This window comes from Sapajus apella, unplaced genomic scaffold, assembly GCF_009761245.1.
Source record: "Sapajus apella isolate SASKATOON/1434 unplaced genomic scaffold, GSC_monkey_1.0 scaffold29, whole genome shotgun sequence".
Lineage (NCBI taxonomy): Eukaryota > Metazoa > Chordata > Mammalia > Primates > Cebidae > Sapajus > Sapajus apella.
The window spans coordinates 423,598-442,292 of NW_022436969.1; the positions used below are offsets into that span (position 1 = coordinate 423,598).

The 18,695-nt window shown below is 36.6% G+C and overlaps 1 protein-coding gene across 1 annotated transcript in view; it reads right to left on the minus strand.

Annotated features, from left to right (window-relative positions):
* DSG3 (desmoglein 3) overlaps nt 1-18,331 on the minus strand; it is a 31,262-nt gene extending 12,931 nt beyond the window's left edge. The window contains exons 1-10 of the mRNA XM_032293116.1: nt 17,873-18,331; nt 9,854-9,889; nt 9,218-9,349; nt 7,872-8,027; nt 6,971-7,115; nt 6,140-6,306; nt 5,228-5,356; nt 4,786-4,971; nt 1,760-2,031; nt 961-1,100 (exon numbers count right to left, since the gene is read on the minus strand). Of these exons, the coding sequence (XP_032149007.1) occupies nt 961-1,100; nt 1,760-2,031; nt 4,786-4,971; nt 5,228-5,356; nt 6,140-6,306; nt 6,971-7,115; nt 7,872-8,027; nt 9,218-9,349; nt 9,854-9,889; nt 17,873-17,920 (1,411 nt within the window). The 5' untranslated portion in view covers nt 17,921-18,331. The remainder of the gene's footprint in view (nt 1-960; nt 1,101-1,759; nt 2,032-4,785; nt 4,972-5,227; nt 5,357-6,139; nt 6,307-6,970; nt 7,116-7,871; nt 8,028-9,217; nt 9,350-9,853; nt 9,890-17,872) is intronic.
* Nucleotides 18,332-18,695: the final 364 nt, after the last annotated feature.

Below are 18,695 nucleotides of genomic sequence, written 5' to 3' on the forward strand. Positions count from 1 at the left end.
TCTCATGAAATACTATATTATTCTTAAAAGTAAAAAAAGTCATCCTATTTTGAATCTTGTAAAAAGCAAATGGAAATTTACCAAATAAGCTGATGTCTTTAATTATAATTATTTGAAAATTATTTTAACACGCTTGAACCCAAGACCAGTAAGATGATGAATTCATAATTTCAAATGAAATCAGCATGAAAATAATAACTTTCCTAAATAGGTTGATTTCACTTGTAATCAATATGTAAACGGTTGTTGCTTCTAAAGCACGCATTTTTTTATTTAGAATAAAAAATTATATATTTCTATTACTCAAGATGTAAATGTATATTAAATAAAAATTTTAAATGCTGAAAATAAAAAAATAATGAAATAAAAATCTTTCTGTGGTGGCATTATGAGTCACTTCTGTTGTTATCCTTACTTTTTTTCCTGTTTTCCCAAATGGCAATCTTTTTAGTATTTTTTTTGGGGGAGTATGTTTTTTATTACCTTGAACATAAATTAATTTTATGCTTGGGAAAACACATACCACTCAGTGAATATTATTTTAAAACATTTCAGAAGAGGAAAGTGCATTGTTCAATGATATAAGTACATGAGGTCTGTATAGGTACCTCACAAAAGCACCTCACATTCAAGTTGAGTTTCTGTAATGGGCTTTGTCTATAAATCCTTATCCATCCCCTCAAACCCAGGAATTTCTGTCGATCAAAAAATTTCTGCCTCAACCACAGCAAACCATAGGGACTGAACACAGAATTTGCTGGTTCAAACTCCACTGAGAAGTTGGAACTCTTAGTTTTCTCTCTGGGATTCAGCTGCCTCAGACTTGAAGCCCAATACTCCTAAGATAATTCTCTCTCTCTAGTGGTAAAGATAATATGTTGAATAATCATAATCATCTACGCATAAAGAAACATCAATTACAATAACATTTCTCTAAAATGATTCAAATATTTTTCTTACCATCTATGGCCAGAACCTCAGCTGTGATTGTTTTGTTAACTATGAAAGTAGAATCTCGATCCATATTTCTGACAAATTTGATTTGAGCAGTTTTTGAATCAATCATTAGGTAACCACCATCGTTTCGTCCCATGACGTATCTGTTTTATAATATAAAAAATATATACTTTTCTTTCAAATGTGGAATGTTACATATTTAATCAAAATGACTCATTTTATATTTAGTAGATTCATATTTAATATACGTTGACATTGAAATATGCTTTTATAAAAAGCAACAGAAAATTAACATAGCATAGGTGAGCCATATTTCATAATTCTTAAGCATATATTATCTGAGTTTTCCAATTCTGCTGTGCCTAATAAAATAAAATTCCCATGTCCCCATTCTGTATAACATACCAATTATTTTACATGGTGATGTTATATTTTAGGCATATATGTATTTGTATGTGCTGATTTATATGATTAAAACATGTTCTCGTGGTGCACTTCTACCGCTTTGAAGGACTCAACTGTAAGTTTCCCTGAGACATGTTCCCAGTTTCTGTTGATAAGCTAAGGCATTCTTAGCTTGGTTTCCACTGTAACTTATGCTTATGTTATCTTTGCTTCTAGTACAGTTAGATGATCACCTAATGATTTGGCTAAATGCTACTTCCTGTGTTACCCAGTTTCTCGTTTTTATCAGTGTTATATCTCTGTTCTTGATACATAATAGTTTATGCGTTATGTTGTGATAGCTTACAGATTAAAGCCTCATCAAGAAATAAGATATTATAAATAAAAATAGTCTTACTTGACATTTGAGGCAGCTTTGCCAGTGTCCTCATCGATGGCTTGATATGTTCCCAGGATATAATCCACCAACTTTTTGCTACTTATGCCCTTTTGCACAGTAAATGTCTTGGAAGCAGGATGGAATGCAATTCCTTCTCTTACATTTATTACCTGAATTGTGACTGGGGTTGACTGAACTCGGTATCGAGAGATTACTGACTGGTGAAATTCAGCTTTGTTTTTGACAGCAATACTAAGTTTCACGTTTTGTAGTTGTTCATAATCTAGAGCCTGGAGAAAAAATAAAATTGGAAGGCAGTTTCACAAAAATAGACTCCCGCAACCCAGTAGATAAGGACAACACACTATACAAGATGCTGTGAATGAATCCTTTTGTTTTTAGATAGCAAAACAGCTTCAGGAATTATTGCAATGTTGAGATAGGGAAAGTTTTAGGATTCTTAACTCATGAGACCTCAATTTGGTAATGATATTTACAAAGCAGCGTACCTCCTTCAGACTAGCAAGACATCATCATAGTCTCTTTAGGCTATGAGGTGCAGTAGAAAGAACCCCAAAATTGCTATGGTAACATGGTTTGAATCCTGGTTCTGCTGCTTAATAGCTGTGTAACTCAGGGTACAACATTCAGTTTCTCCAATCCTCAACACTCCACTTATAAACAAAAAAAGCCTTACCTCATCAGGCTGTAGTGAGGACTGAAAAAATCAAGCCCCCTAATACATTCTTATAACTGGCAGCTACGGTCATTCACAGAATCTTCATTGGATTTATGTGCAATGGTGTCTTTCCTGACTTTAAAAATTCCTACGTGGGAAAGGCAAACTGTCTTCATGATCTTGGTTGGCAAATAGGCCCCTGCAAAGCAGTGAGTGGGTGGCCTAGCAACTTTTTGTAGACCCATTTTCAGGAGATCTTGCATAAGAGCTATTTGTTTGACCCCCTTCGTGAGGTGGCCCAAATCAAGACCTGAGGAATCTCAGGATGGCTCTCCGTCATTCACTAGTAAATTTTTTTGAAAGTGATAAGAAAATGCTTATATTAGTTATATCTGTATATCACTAAAAATGATTCAGGTAAGAGATCTGGATTTACGTTTTAACATTGCAATGACTGGCTTTGTGTGCTCAAGCATTTTCCAGTGAAGTGGAAGAGAAAGATCTCTAAACAGGGAACTGTAATACAAGGAGTAAGAGGCAAAAGAGATGATAGGGTCTCTGTGTGAAAGCAAGGGAATAATTCTACTTAGGAGAGTTAGGAAGGGTTTCTGAGAGGCATTCATCTAAGCTGGGTGTTGAAGGATGCCGGGAAGTTATCCAGGCACAGGTGAAAGCAGTTGCAGGCTGAATACAGATGGCAAATTGCCTTGTGAATTTCATCTTAAAGGGCTGGCAGCTAGTAACCCTGGCTGACGGTAGAGTCACCTGAGGAGCCTTAAGGACCCACTGCTGCCTGGGCTTCTCCCATGGTTCCTATACCTTCACTGTCAAGGAAAAGTTGCAGGTGACTTGAGTTGGTTATTAGGGTTGAGGGCCAACTTCATAGCCAGTGTAGAGCCAGGGATGGTTTTAAAGAGAATAGTAAGTGATCCAAATTGTTTTTAAGAAAAGTGTGGCGGTGAACTGGTAAGAATGAGAAGAACAGTCAATAGAGACAAGAGGTAGGGGTATCTATTAGGAGGGACTGAAATTGTCTAAGAGAAGAGAGGCAAGGCCAGGCCAGGGCATAGGCAGCAAGAAGGTAGAGGGTCAGACTTCAAGGACAATTTCTAAGGACGTTGTGAGGAAGTGCCATGATTTAAGGGTAAGGCCCACATTTTTAGTTTGGAAGACTGAATGACACTGATGCAAGAGATAGTGAATAGCTCACTCCCAGGCATTGCTGGGAGTTTATAACAAAACCTTTGCAAGTGGAGATGGCTGTAGCACTTGCCTGGAAAAGAAGAGTAACAAAGAACTGTACGTACAGCTTTCAGCAGCCCCCTCGTCCAGGGATTATTGTGGTCTGTCACTCAACTGGATTTAAGGTTTAAATAAAAACATTCCCATGGAATCCAAAATGCTGTACCAAGGGTCGCATGTGGTGGCTCATGCCTATAATCCCAGCACTTTGGGAGGCTGAGGTGGATGGATCACTTGAAGTCAGGAGTTTGAGACCAGCCTGGCCAATATGGCAAAACCCCATTTCTACTAAAAATATAAAAATTAGCCAGGCGTGGTGTCACACACCTGTGGTGGACACCTGGATCCTCCTGCCTCACACACCTGTCAGGAGGCTGAAGCAGGAGGATCACTGGAACCTGGGAGGTGAAGGCTGCAGTGAGCCCAGATCACACTACTGCACTCCTGCCTGGGTGACAGAGTGAGACCCTGTCTCAAAAAAAAAAAAAAAAAAAATCAACAATCAAAAACCAAAAACCAAAACAAAACAAAACAAAAAACAAAGTGGTGCTTACCAAGGAATGGGCCCAGGTCACACTCCCAGTTAAGGAGTCTGTCATAGCCAAGCACATTAAAAGTAAGCTTTACTCAATTATTTATCTTTTATTTTGCAGATTTTGTTTATATAAAAAAAGAGTTGCAATTTTTTCTTTATTGGCTATAGCTAGTCCATGTAAAACAAACTGACAAATTGGCAAGCCAAAATTCCATCTATTCTTATCTTATCCTAACTTCAGTCTGATTGTTGTGAATGAGAGTAAGTCAAGAAATGTGTTCTGCTTTCTTGTGCTTAAAGTATGCATACTGATAATATTTTACTATGTTCTTAAAGTATACATAGCATAATAGTGTGTTTGTATTTACTATAGGGAGTTCAACAGCTTAGAAGGAGTTCAAGATGTTAAGAAAGGTTGTCCTCAGCTAATGCGGCTGTGTGGGACTAAAATAATTCATCTACTTTTATGTATTTTCTATAATGAAGTGATATTATTAATAAATAAATACAGTTTATCTGTAGAAATGATAGTTTTGGTTAATACATAATTTTTTTTTTTTTTACCAGTGAAGAGAAATCAGACCTTACCTTCACAACTTTCAGGATGCCTTCATTAGTTCTGGGATCAGTTTCTATTTCAAACCAATTTCCTTCATTCCCAGAGGTAAAGAAATACACGGCAAGCCAATTATCTGTGTATTCTTCATCCCAATCTGTTACTTGAAATCGAAGTAATTCAGAACTTAGAGTATTTTCTTCAATACGTGCTGAATACTGAAAAGGCGAGAAGCAGAATTAAAGTTCAATGCCAGGTTTTACATGAAGGGATTATGTTTCTTCTAAATGGTAATCCTTGTTTCTCAAATTATGTATTTCCTCCTTCTGATTACTGACTTCTTATGTTTTAAAGGAAGCATATATTTTTAAAGATAAGTGCAGAGAACTTAAAAGCCAACAGGCCAGTACTAAATTAGGATTTCAAAGTATTCAATATATATATAAATGATTCTTTAAGGTGCAATGGGTGTACCTGAGACTCTTTAAGTATTGGGAAGTTATCATTGACATCTTTCACTTTAATATTACATTCGCATTGAGTTGATAGTCCTTCTCCATCTTTGTCGGCACCACTCACAACCAGACGATAGCTGCTAGTTTGCTAAATTTGGATAAAAAAGTAAAGAAAAATAATTAACCTCTAACAATTGTAAATGGAAACTCTTTGATTCCTATGGGTAAGGAGGTAGAAATATTTAAGTTTATGTAGAAGACATTTGTGGGGCTCTGAATGGTTGGGTGGAAGTCTTTAAGAGGCTAGGGCAGGTTTTCTGTTTTGTGAGCTTCTTATGGAATACTTAGGGCAAAAACGGCAATGAGTAGGGTGGGAATAATAAGCTCACTTATGGAGCTTCCCTGTTAGTCTATGGGGAAAGTCATTTGTACAAAAATAATATGGAGTCTGACGGGGTAGCCTGTGGTAATGGAGATAGAAGGTGGAGGTGGTAGGTAATAAGGGGGATTGGAGAGGAAGGGGATTCTTTAGTGCTCTGGGAGCAGGGATAAAATGAAAAGAAGTCAGGAGAAAAGGTGTGGTATAAAAGAAGACTTTATTCCATACACTAATTTCTCCCCTCACTGAAGACACTTGCTTTTCCCCCCTCACATGAGGAGTTAGTCCACAGATGTCAATGTCTTCTTCCACTGCCCCTGTTTAACTCCCATGGCTGTGTTCAAGGTGCAACAGATTCTGCAGGTGCTGGCTACACACCTTAGCTCACCAGAATCATGCTCAAAAATGCAAACAATTTCCCTGGATTAGCGCAGTTAAGTACTGAGAACCTCTTTTCTTTTTTTATTTTCAGGTAAAATGGAGTCACCTCTCTTGGCTTTCTTACAATCAAACCCTTCGTTATCAAATGTTCCCCCAAGTGCTTTGCTATACCTCTCGGTCAAGAGAATTGGTCAAGGTACGGACTTCCCCAGTGTTTCTGCTTAGGAGGAACATGGGTGTGCCTGCTGGTTCCTGAGACACAATTTTGAAGGCAATTTTAGAATTCAAGTGGTTTGGTTCGTCTGCATCTGTGGCATTTAGTATCATCACCAGTGAGTCTAGGAATACAGGAAAATGTTTGTTAAAGAATATGTAAGTATTTACATTATGTTTACTTTAAATATTCAACACAAGTTCACATTGATGCCTATTTTTTAATATCTTAAAATCATCTGTATGTTCAAAAAGCATACCACTTGTGACACCTCTTTCCATCTCTCCCAACCAGGTGAAATTGTGCTTCCTTCCATAAAAATCCTTTGGTTCTCTCCAAGCCTTAACTTTGTTAAGATTGAGGCTATATTCTATCTGAATTTTCTACCCTGAGAGATTGTCATAATTCTCCCCTTTCCACAATTATCCAAGTAATGTGAGTTTGTCTCTTTCCCATATAACCTAAAAGAGCACAGCTGATGCATTCAGACTGTCTAAGGCTGCCTGTTTAGCTCTGTGACTGCCAAACACTCATGTAAATTGTATACATAGAAAAAGATACTATTGACCTGATAACAAGACTATAACCTAGAAATACAATGGTAGTAAATAACTAACTCAAATATACATTTCAGAAAACAAGATCCAGATTTATCTTAATGTATTTTATTTTTCAAAACAATTGATTAAACTAAGAGAATTAATTAGTTTATAAGAATAACATACTATAGTGATACTCATATTTGGAAATAGATAAATTGAAAGTGGTAGGTACTATAAAAAACTTACTTGAGGCACTATTTTCTTCAATTTCACCCATGAAAATGCTCTGTGAAAATACTGGAGGATTATCATTAATATCCAAAATTTTAACCGTCAGTATAAGTGGTCTCTCTACATCTAGTCCTTGCACATTTAGAGCCCGACATGTGATCTAGGAACAGAGGGAAAATGTGGATTATTACTCTGCAATCTGGTTTTTATACTATTAAAACTTGTAGAATAGGCCGGGTGCATTGGCTTATGCCTGTAATCCCAATACTTTAAGTGGCCAAGGCAGGCGGATCAGGAGGTCAGAAGTTTGAGATCAGCCTGGCCAACATGGTGAAACCCCATCTCTACTAAAAATACAAAAATTAGCTGGGTGTGGTGGCGGGTGCCTATAATCTCAACTACTCAGGAGGTTGAGGCAGGAAAATCGTTTAAACCGGGGAGGCGGAGGTTTCAGGGAGTCAAGATTGTGCCACTGCACTCCAGCCTGATGACAGAGACTCCATCTCAAAACAAAAACAAAACAAAACAAAAAAACCCTCAACAATGTGTAGAAATAAGGTCTCTGTTGGCATATACGTAACTTTTGTACAAAGAGGAAATGTTTCCCCAAAGCGTAGACAAAATGGAAAAAGATGCCTGCTCTGGGCAGACCAATTGGGCAAGTTGCCTCTTCCTCCGGTCTAATGCTGTCTCATGGCAAGCTGCAGCACGTGGCCTGCAAGACTTCAGCCCTCACTTGTGCACCCTCTTCTTTGTTCCCTCCGGTGAGGCTCTGTGGAGGGACTAATACTGCTATTTGCTGGTGGACTGATTCATGTGTCTAACTCTCCTCTAAATTTACCAGTAAATAAGTGTGACTTTCTAAAGTGATGATATACAAGGAGAAGGTAGCCCAATGTTGAAGACCCAAACTTACCAGGAAGCTTGGAGTTTCCTCTCGATCAACTATAGCTGTTATGTTAATATCTCCAGTGTTCTTGTCAACAACAAAGATTCCAAAAGGTGGCTGATCAATTCCCACTCCAGAGATGCGGTAGGTAATTTTCTGGGTTGCTTGGTAATCTGAAGTGATCTACAGAGCCAAATACCCAAAATGTTGAGGTGACCATCACTCAACCCTTTCCCTCTCCACCCCCATTTCCATAGTCTAAACTCATCTGTTCATTCGATTCACTCTTTGTGACATTGTGCCATTTGCTTTTTGCCTTGGTAGATACTAGGAACATGAAGTAAATCAAACTGTTGCTTTTGCCGACCAGCCTGAACCAACGTGTGCTAATAATTTTGGTGTTAGAATATTTGCTCAGACGTGGCTACATGATAATGTTAAAAGGGTAAAAGAGAGTCAAGGACACTTAATATTGACAAGGCTACTCCTGAAGACTCCCTCTTTACCTGACAACATTAAAAAACAAAACGATGTTTATTTAGTTTAAATAGGGGGAAGTGGAGAGAAAAAGAAGAGAGATTATATAGCAGGGTTAAAATATGTATCGAAATAATTTACTTTTTATTATTGTAATTCTAAGGATTTTTAACATGAAAAATGTGAAATACATATAAAGTTAGAATAGTATAATAGGCCAGGTGAGGTGGCTCACGCCTGTAATCCCAGCGCTTTGGGAGGCCAAGGCAGGCAGATCATGAGGTCAGAGGTTTGAGACCAGCCTGGCCAACATGGTGAAATCCCATCTCTACTAAAAATACGAAAAAAATTAGCCAGGCATGGTGGCATACACCTGTAACCCCAGCATCTCAGGAGGCTGAGGCAGGAGAATTGCTTGAACTCAGTAGGCTTAAACGCAGGAGGCGGAGATCACACCACTGCATTCCAGCCTTGGCAACAGAGTGAGACTCTGTCTCAGAAAAAAAAAAAAAAAAGAATAATATAATAAACCTCATACATCTTATCACTGAACATCACCAATGATCAATACATGGCCAATCAAAATTTTGCTCACAACCATTTCTCTAATTGTCTCATACATGCATTTTTTTTCTGTTTGCTAGAATCTGTATCCAAGTAAGCCTTCTATATTAAAATTGGTCAATGTCTCAATTCTTCTTTATAACCTAGAAGCCATCTTCCCCTCTCTCTCTCTGTCATTATTATTATTATTGTGCTATTTTGTTGAGGATATCAGTTCATTTGTTCTGTGGACTCCCCAGTCTTCATTTTGTTATTTGGAATTGCCATATTACTTTAATTTACATCTTCGACATTTATTCTAAAAACTCATACTGCCCCGGTCGATAACTTACCTTGGCAATCGGGTTTCTTTTTGAGTTATCTTCTCCTTCTCTGCAGGGTTTGGCAAATTTCACCCATTCACGTTTATGCCGTGTTTTAGCATGTTGTAAGACCATCGTGTCTTCGTCGTATTGACCTTTAGTCTTATGTAAAAAGGGATTCCATTTGTTATGCAAATTAATGGCAATTTTAACTTAGAATATTGATTACAGACACCTAGATTGAGGAGACCCCTATGTTTCAAGGTCTCTAAGACTGTTAGATATCTAATTAGCTCTACCTGATACTTTGTCAAGCAAGTAATAAATGTTAAGTAATTAAAATAATTACAAAGCTATATGATTTTTAATATTAGCATTTAGTCATATTTTATATTTTGTTTTTATACTCCGCAGTATCTTACTGGGCACATAGGGTTTGACCAGATGATTTGTTTAAGATAATAAGAAAAGAAGTCATGAAATAAATTATAATAACGATTTTATAGATGACTAATTTTTAAATATTGTTTAGATGCTAGAATTTTAATTTTATATATTTTCACAATTACATTATTGAATAATTTCAGAAATATTTCTCCTAAACACAATTTTACTTTTTTAAACTAAACCATTATTTTAAGTATAAAAATCTTTTTCATACTTTACCTCTATCCGCAGTTCTCCATGAACCAACATGACCACCTGCAGACATTTAAATAAAGTGAAATTAAATGTGAATTCTTCAAATAAGGAATTACACAATGAATAATCCTGATTATTACATTCTATTGTTCATTTTGCAATTTGTTTCTATTTCAAAAGAAGTAAGCTTTCGAGAAGCAATAATCAAAGGGTAAGTTCCTACCAGGAAAAGGAATATTACTGTCACTATAAACATGTTCCACCAGTTTTTTAATTGACTACAGAATTTTGGTGACATAAAGAAGAACTCATTGGACTTGCATAAACTTTGCCTAATAGTCAGTTGTAGCAGCCAGACAGTTCTTACCTGGCTGCTTTAGATACAGTTCCCAGAAGCTATGGAAGTCATCGATTTGGGAAACGATGGTAAGCAACATTGTGATAAACTTCAGAAAGGGGCCATTGGGAATTATTAAAAATCATCAGCCACCCAACTGATTTGTAGGAAGGTGATCCCATATTAGTCCTCTGAAATTACAGAACATTTTCATTAATTGTACACATGAAAAGGATGGAATAGAGCTAGTCTGGTTTAGAGAAGAAAACTTAAAAGATGAGGATATGCTATTCCAATCACAAATGCTGTTTGCAGTGAGACATGGATCTGTTCATCTCTGCTCTGTTACTTCAGTTTAAATATTAAACTTAATTTTCAGACTGGTCCAAGAAAATTAAATGAGAGTAAAATGAAGCCATGTAGGCTAGGGTCTTCATCTTCTTGAGTGTATGAGACCTTCATCTGTGTCATTTTTCAGCTCATGTTCTTCCGGGAATGCCTTACCTCTTTCTACCCCACCCACTTAAATATTGCTCATCCTTTCAGAGCCATTCCAGTTCCCACAACCTCCATGAAACTGTCTTTACTGATGTCTCTTTTTCTGAGTTTGTATAACACATATTCTGTACCATGAAATGGTACAGCCCATGATGGTTTACCACAGTTTATTATTTCTTGTTTTATGCACATGAAAGAATTTCTATGCTAAGCTGAGAGTATTGTAAACTTTCCAATTCAGTGCTGTTTTTTTTTTTTTTTTTTTCTTGTAACCCTTACAGGTGCTTAACAAGTATTTGCTAATCCACTGATTATCTGATCTGAATCTGGTAGAAAAATCACGGTGGAAAATAAGTCAGAAGAAAAAATAACTAGAAGAATAATAACAGTAGCTAATTTTTATTGTGTAGTTTTGGTATCACTTGTTACTCCCAGAGCTTTATACTGACTGTCTCATTTAATACTTACAGCAGGCACCTGAAGGAGATTCTAGTCTTGTAATCCCTTGTATATGGATGAAGAATTGGAGATGTGAGGGAATGAATATCATGAACTAGCTAATAGCCATTATAGGATAGCAACCGCAGCAGCCTAATTGCAGAGCATGTACCTCACCACTACTAAATATATATATTTTTTGAGATGGACTTTCCCTCTTTTTGCCCTGGCTGGAGTGCAAGGGTGCCATCTTGGCTCACTGCATCCTCTGTCTTCCAGGTTCAAGGGATTCTCCTGCCTCAGCCTCCTGAGTAACTGGAATTACCGGCGTGGGCATACCAGCATGCCCGGCTAATTTTGTATTTTTAGTAGAGGCAAGGTTTCATCATATTGACCAGGCTGGTCTCAAACTCCTGACCTCAGGAGAATCACCTGCCTCAGTCTCTCAAAGTGCTGGGATTACAGGTGTGAGCTGACTACTACTAAATTCTAAAAAAAATTGTCATCAATTGAAAAAATACCTAATGATACAAAGAAATTTATATGACAGTCAATTTAGATTTCTATTTGGCCAAAAGCAGTGGTTGCTCCTGAAACAATGTAGGTTTATTGCATTATTACTTTTCTAGGGTTATAATAAATAGACTAGTCCAAGTCTGAACCAAAGGAGTAACTGTTTCAGACATAAGTAACTATTTCAACTCTTCCATTCTAGACACTCCTGCTGAAACCTTGATTCCGAAGTGTGTGTTCAAGTTTGTCATGGAAAAGAACCATTAGTTGTGGTTATAGCATGTCTCAAAATGATTTTCCAAAATTGATGCTCTTTTTAAAGCATTACCTTGAGTTCCTTGGTAGAAAAGCCCAGAGCAATGTAGTAAGTGCACAACTTCTTTCTCAGTGCATAAGAACGACTCAGCTACACGTGAGGGGAGGGACAGGCCAGGCAGGCTCTCCTTTACCGGAAAACTGGAGCGTCATCCCGCAAATATGAATCATGCTTGGACTAGCCCCACAGAGAATGATTCTTCTAATAGACAATAAGGTACAATTTCTGTTTTCCCAGAAAGTCGTTGATAGAAAACATTTCTGAATATTGCAATACTCTTTAGATTTTTAGAGGACATCACAGACTTATTTAGAATAGTATTTTGAAAAAAAAAGTTATTTTAGTTAATATTTATATAATGGCTATTTGTTTTAGTTAATTTGCTAATATAGTTATTTTGGATATTTTTAAAACAATTTATGTTTTTATTTGTAAATCTATTTTTATTGACAAAATTGTATATATTTATCACATATGACATGCTGTTTTGAGATATATGTACACTGTGGAATGACTAAATCAAGCTAATAAATATATACTTAGTTTTCTGATGATTTGAATCAACTAAGTTGTCCCTTTTGGTGGCTTGGATTGGGAATAACAATGCAGAGAAAACCTCCCTTATCTTGAGAATTACTGTACTTTTCTTTCTTCTTGTTTTCTGGTTATTTTGCAAATTTTAATTATGTAATTTTTTAAAGCATTGATGTAGCCTTAATGCCTTGGTATACATATGAATTACAAATATTCTCAAAAGCAAATCTAATTATTAAATTAGAAAACACATGAAATAAAGCAATTTGATATCCATATGCTCTACTTGTTAATAAAAATGTATATGGTTGTATCATTAAGGTTCCTATTGAATATGGTATGTATGCAATAAATATAATCTGAGGATATGGGTAGCTGGATTAAACAAAAAGCACTTATGGTAGCACCTGATCTTTACTTTAGTTTGGCCGAGATCTTATTTAGGGATACCTCATGCCTTAGTGTGGTAGTGGACAGAATATTAGACTACGGATTAGATGCAGGGTGCTCATCCCAGCCGGACCTAGGGCATGATTTATTAATTCAAATAAATCGGTCCAAGTTTTAAACATGATTTTGTATTTATTAATTTTTTGGGGAAAAATGTCATGAAATCTACACAGGTGAGGAATATCATTCATATTATCATCTTTCATAATATTTCATCGCTTTCTACATATATTGAAATTTAAAATTTAAAAACCCCAAAACATTGTAGTAAATTTTGTATTTATCAAGGCAAATTCCTTAAATGAACACAATTGATATATGTCTAATTACTTGGAAATTATTTAATTGTGAAGAATTCAATTTTCAATAACTGATTTCTAGAGTAAACTCAATTAATTTAGACCGTTAAGCCTTGTATCATGACAGAATGCTAAGAAAAAGAAATATTCTTGGATATTCTTAAATGCTCATTTGAAATGCTGTGTAGGCTGCAGTCAAGTATGATAATATAAAATTGGATACTGGATTCTGAATCACTGAATTTAAATCCAGCTCCAACCATGTACCAGCATATAACTTGGGAACATCCCTTAACCTTTCAGATTCTTCATCTGTACAATAGGAATAATAATTTTACTTATCTTATAGGTTTGTTGTGAGGATTACGTAAATTAATAGGCGTAAAACACATAGGTGAGCCCTAGCGCAACTCACACTGTAGTTTATGTGAATGCAGCTCCTGTAGTTGTGCAGTGTACAACCTAGCCAGCTGCATAGCGGCTCTCCAAGAAAAAGGTATAAATTAGACATATTCAATTATTCATCTTATGATTATGGATAGTAATCAATTGTCTATGTAATTTTCTTATGATGAACTGCCCAAAGTAAACCCTTACCTTAGGCTACCAGATTGACTCTTAACTAGACAGGAAGAGCCAAAGGCTAAAAGGTTTGTGAGAAACTTCATGAGGACTGAGTGTTCTAGCTTCAGATGAAAACCAGTTTCAGGTATGAAGCAAGTGGGAGTGGTAATTAGTAGAAGTAATTACATCTTTCCTAACTTCTGCCCAAGTAGGCAGGCCTGGAAGAACCACTTGGCAAGTTTATTCTGATTTTAGAATATTAACTTTTCTTAGTGGTTCAGTAGGACGTTTATTTTTCTATATTTTAGTAGTGCTGGAAACTGAACTAATCACAGTCAGGAGAAGAGATACCTTAGGGTTTTTCATTTTGTTAAACATTAGAGCCATTTAGCCTAAACTTCTTTTTCTAAAAAATTTCTTTTTAGATGTTTTATAGAAAACAAAGTGGTTGAAGATAGTCGTGCTGTATTTAGAACGCTTGCTAACTCAGACTTGGTATTTAAACTACTTTTCTCTTTTTATTTTCCTACCACCAACTTCTTTAAAAAAAATTGCACTCTAAAAATCTTTAGATTTCAAACATCTCTATTAATTTTTAATGAGGAAAGCTTTACCTAATACAGTAACATAAAGTTATATAGCAAATGGTCCAAATGCTCAGAGCAGTGTTGCATGACAAACTGTTTTGAATTTGGTGGACTAAAAACACAATGGTTTCCTGTGAAGATACATTATTTTCAAAAGATTAAATCTCTGAAGATAAGCATTTTCAACCACAAATCCTTTCCTCAAAAATGTTTATTTTCTATTGCATAATATAGATCAAACGAGCATAAGAAACTGATAAATATTATGTTTTTTTCAATAGTAGACAGTTATTTCCCATGCCTTCTCCTCCCAAATACAGCTTTTACTTTTTCCTGTCAATTTAAAAATTAATATGACAACTGTTTTTGATAAATTCTTTAGCTCAAGACAAATGTAGGCCCTTTCTTGACTTATTAACACTGGTATCCCTGGTCGTTTAAGATAGTAAGACGCAATATCAAGAATTATCCCTGTTACTAAAAATAGTACAAATGATAAAAAGTAGAGGGTTTACAAATCACTTTGTCTTTCCCATAACCCTTTTAAATTTTTTTCACACATTGCTGCTTTATTCTTACTATGCCCATTTTCACTAGGCAGGGGGTGGGGTATGATTCTTATTTGACAGTTGAGGAACAAAGCCTGTAGTGAGTCAGTGGCATAACCAGAGAGTTAAGTCTATGACTTTGCTATTATTTCTCACTGTTTTAGGCAACACTTGTATGGTCACTGGACGGTGGATTATTATAAAACCTTCAAACACATCTGCCAACTTTCAGATCCCACCCTTCAACCACAAAAGATCAGCATTCCCATTTGAGAATGCTTTAGAAAATGTTGCCTTTCTTCCTCCATAACCACATTATTTCAAAACACTGGGTGGCTCCCCATTTGTAAAAGGTTTCCATGAGCCTTCACAGAATACACTTTTCAATCTGACCCTCAGCTGCCTTTCCAATTCATGCCCAGATTCTCCAAAGATAACTGTCGCTCTAGTCAAACTGGTGTGTCCATTTCCCCTAGGCAAATGTCCTAACTGTGCCTGCCTTTGCTTATACTATGCTGACAGCTCAAGAGATCTCTTTTTGGCCCGCCCATCTATAGTCATCCCAAATCTGCTCAGATTTCTCGGAATCCATAATGACTTGATTGTCTGACTCCTGACTGACACTGCCTTCTACCAATATTAATAGTAGACCAGTACTATCCAATAAAAGATAAGAACCACAAATGCGAACCACATATAATTTTAAAATTTAGTAGCATTTAAAAGAATTTAAAAGATAAAATGCATTTTAACAATATATTTAATCTAATACATCCAAAATACTATTATTTCAACATGTAATCTACATAAAAATTGTTAATGACATATTTTGCATTCTTTTGTTCATACAAAGTCTTCTTCAAATTATAATGTGTATTTTATACTGAACGGCACACCTCAATTCAGACCAACCACATTTCAAGTGGTTTAAAACCACATGTGGCTAGTGGCTACCATATTGGACAGAGTAGGTCTAGAGCACTCAGTTGAAAAATTATGCATGAAGTTATATTGCTGTTTAAATAGCGTGTGTGTGTGTGTTTGTAAAATTTTCCTGAGTGGAACCAAATGTATGCCATTTTATAGTTTCCTTTACAACTAGAATTATAGGGACATTGTGGGGAGTTTTATAGTTTAGAGAGGGCTCATTAAATCATTCATCTATTCATTCTTCAAATAATTGCATGTCCACTCTTAGATATAATAAGCATTGGAAATACAAAAATAAAAATTAGCCTCAATATAAGGATGTTATAGTCACTCTAGAATCAGAGAAGTAATTGATAGTGGCCTATATGTCAAAGCAGAAAAGAAAAAGCTCCCCTTAGCTTGTGGTGTCCCAATCCTATGTCCTCATGGCAACACTATTCCGACATCCCCTGCTGCATGGCCTCAAACTTCCTGAGCTTTGCCATTGGCTTGGACATAGGGGTTATCAGACGACTTGGAGTTCAGCCCAGACATTTCCCATCTGAAAAGGTGGGAAAGTCATACAAGGCCACATCTCTCTTTAACAACATCCTCCTTTCAAAAAAACTCATTAGGTACTGAAAACAGTTGCATTGTCATAATAGAAATAGAATCTGAGAGGCTGGGTGCAGGGGCTCGCACCTGTAATCCCAGCATTTTGGGAGGCCGAGGCAGGTGGATCCCTTGGGGACAGGAGTTTGAGACCAGCCTGGTCAACATGGCAAAACCCATTTTCTATTAAAAATACAAAAAAATTAGCTGGGTGTAGTGGTGCACGCCTGTAATCTCAGCTACTCTGGAGGCTGAGGCATGAGAATCAATTGAACCCAGGAGGTGGATGTTGCAGTGAGCTGAGATTGCATCACTGCACTCCAGCCGGAGCGACCTTGAAAAAAAAAAAGAAGAATCTTAGGGAGAGCTAAGAAATTTCTTTTTTTTTTTCTTTTGCTATAAAAAAACAGTTAAGGAATATGCTAGCCTGTAGCATCCAGGTTTTTATTTATTTATTTATTTATTTATTTATTTTTTTGAGACAGAGTCTAACTGTGTCACCCAGGTTGGAGTGCAGTGGTGCAATCTTGGCTCACTGCAACCTCTGCCTCCTGGTTCAAAAGATTCCCCTGCCTCAGCCTCCCCAGTAGCTGGGACTACAGGCGCATGCCACCACGCCCGGCTAATTTTTTGTATTGTTAGTAGAGATGGGGTTTCTCCGTGTTAGCCAGGATAGCCTCCATCTCCTGACCTCCTGATCCGCTCCCCTCGGCCTCCGAAAGTGCTGGGATTACAGGCGTGAGCCACTGCGCCTGGCCAAGATCCAGGTTTTAAACAATCTGTAACATTCTGTTTCTCTTTTAGATAATACTATGTACAACTTTCTCAATCAACAGAAGTATTACTCTTCTGAAAAAATGCCTTTAAAACGTATGTCTTTCTCCCCACCCCCAAAGGATGACCTTTTCTTTTGGCACACAATAGCTAAACATAAATACTCACTTAATAATCCTCCCAACTTCTCTAGAGTCAAACACTGCTTTGATTTTAATTCTGCAATTTTTTACTTTTAAAAAGCATGTCAGGTTATCAAGCCCAGGCGTGCAGAGTTCTTAGCTATAGGCTTAAGAGACATATAATCTTGGAAAACAGAAGTGGCTCCTGTGTTCTCGTTTGTGGGTTAGTAAAATGAACAGAAACCTAACTTTAAAGAAAGTGAAAATGGTGTAGAAAATATAACCTGTGATTCAGATGAGTTAGTTCATTAACTAAAAAAAATTCTAAATGGTTTTTAAAACTCATTTCTGGTTTATTTTTCTATGTAAAATACAACATAAACAAAAAGCAACAAAAGAGGGAAACTGGTAATCTTGGCAATTTCATTTTAATTGATTTCCACTGCACTCCTTTTAGAATTTATAATAAAGACAGAGCAATCAAATATGATAAAGAGAGGAAGCAGGGAAGTTTGTCATTATTAGGAAAATGTAGGACTTACCATGAGGATGGCCAGAGCCCCTGTGGGTCTGGGGAAGAGCCCCATCATTGTCACTGATTTCCCTGGTGAACAAGTCCAAGAGAGCTGCTGCTTCTATCCAGCCAGCCGTCTGCAGATGATGTCTAAGCAAAGCCTTCGGCAGCTGCCTTCCGAAGGAGTCTGTTATGCGGTCCCTCCCTACCCTAAACCAAGGGTCGGTCTCACCAGAAATGCTTGCATCATCTTTGCTCCCAGGTAAAAACTTAGCCACACCTCAATTCCTAAAGCAATGAAATCCTTTGTTGGAAGCTGAAAGAGAAGTTCACAGGCTAAAGACAAAATTTAATAGGAAGGTAGCAGATGAATAATAAATTAATCATGATGTAGAAGTGGAAGAGCTAGTCCGGACCACACTTTTTCAGTGTCGATGTCTTGTGGCTGAATCTAGTTGACGATGGTTACAATGAAAACTGAAAAAGCAGAGCAAAACATACAAAATGCCCCCAAATCTAACTTGTAAAAGAGCATTTATTTTCAGCCTGAGTATGTGTGGGTAGATCTAAAGTTAAGCAAAATGTAGATGTTAAGCAATGCTATATTTTATTGAAAGGCACTAAAAATATGAAGAAAAAAACCACCCCATTAAGGACTATGAATGTGGGCTTTGAATTAAAAAAAATTAGAAATAAAATTGAACAGTTATAGGGTGCCTTGGATATTTGAAATATATAAATAATGCACTGAAAAATCATTCTGATAACACTCAGACGACATCTTTTATACCATAATTCTTTTCATTTATAACTTTCAGAAAAAACCTAGATTGCCTAATAAGGTTGTGTTC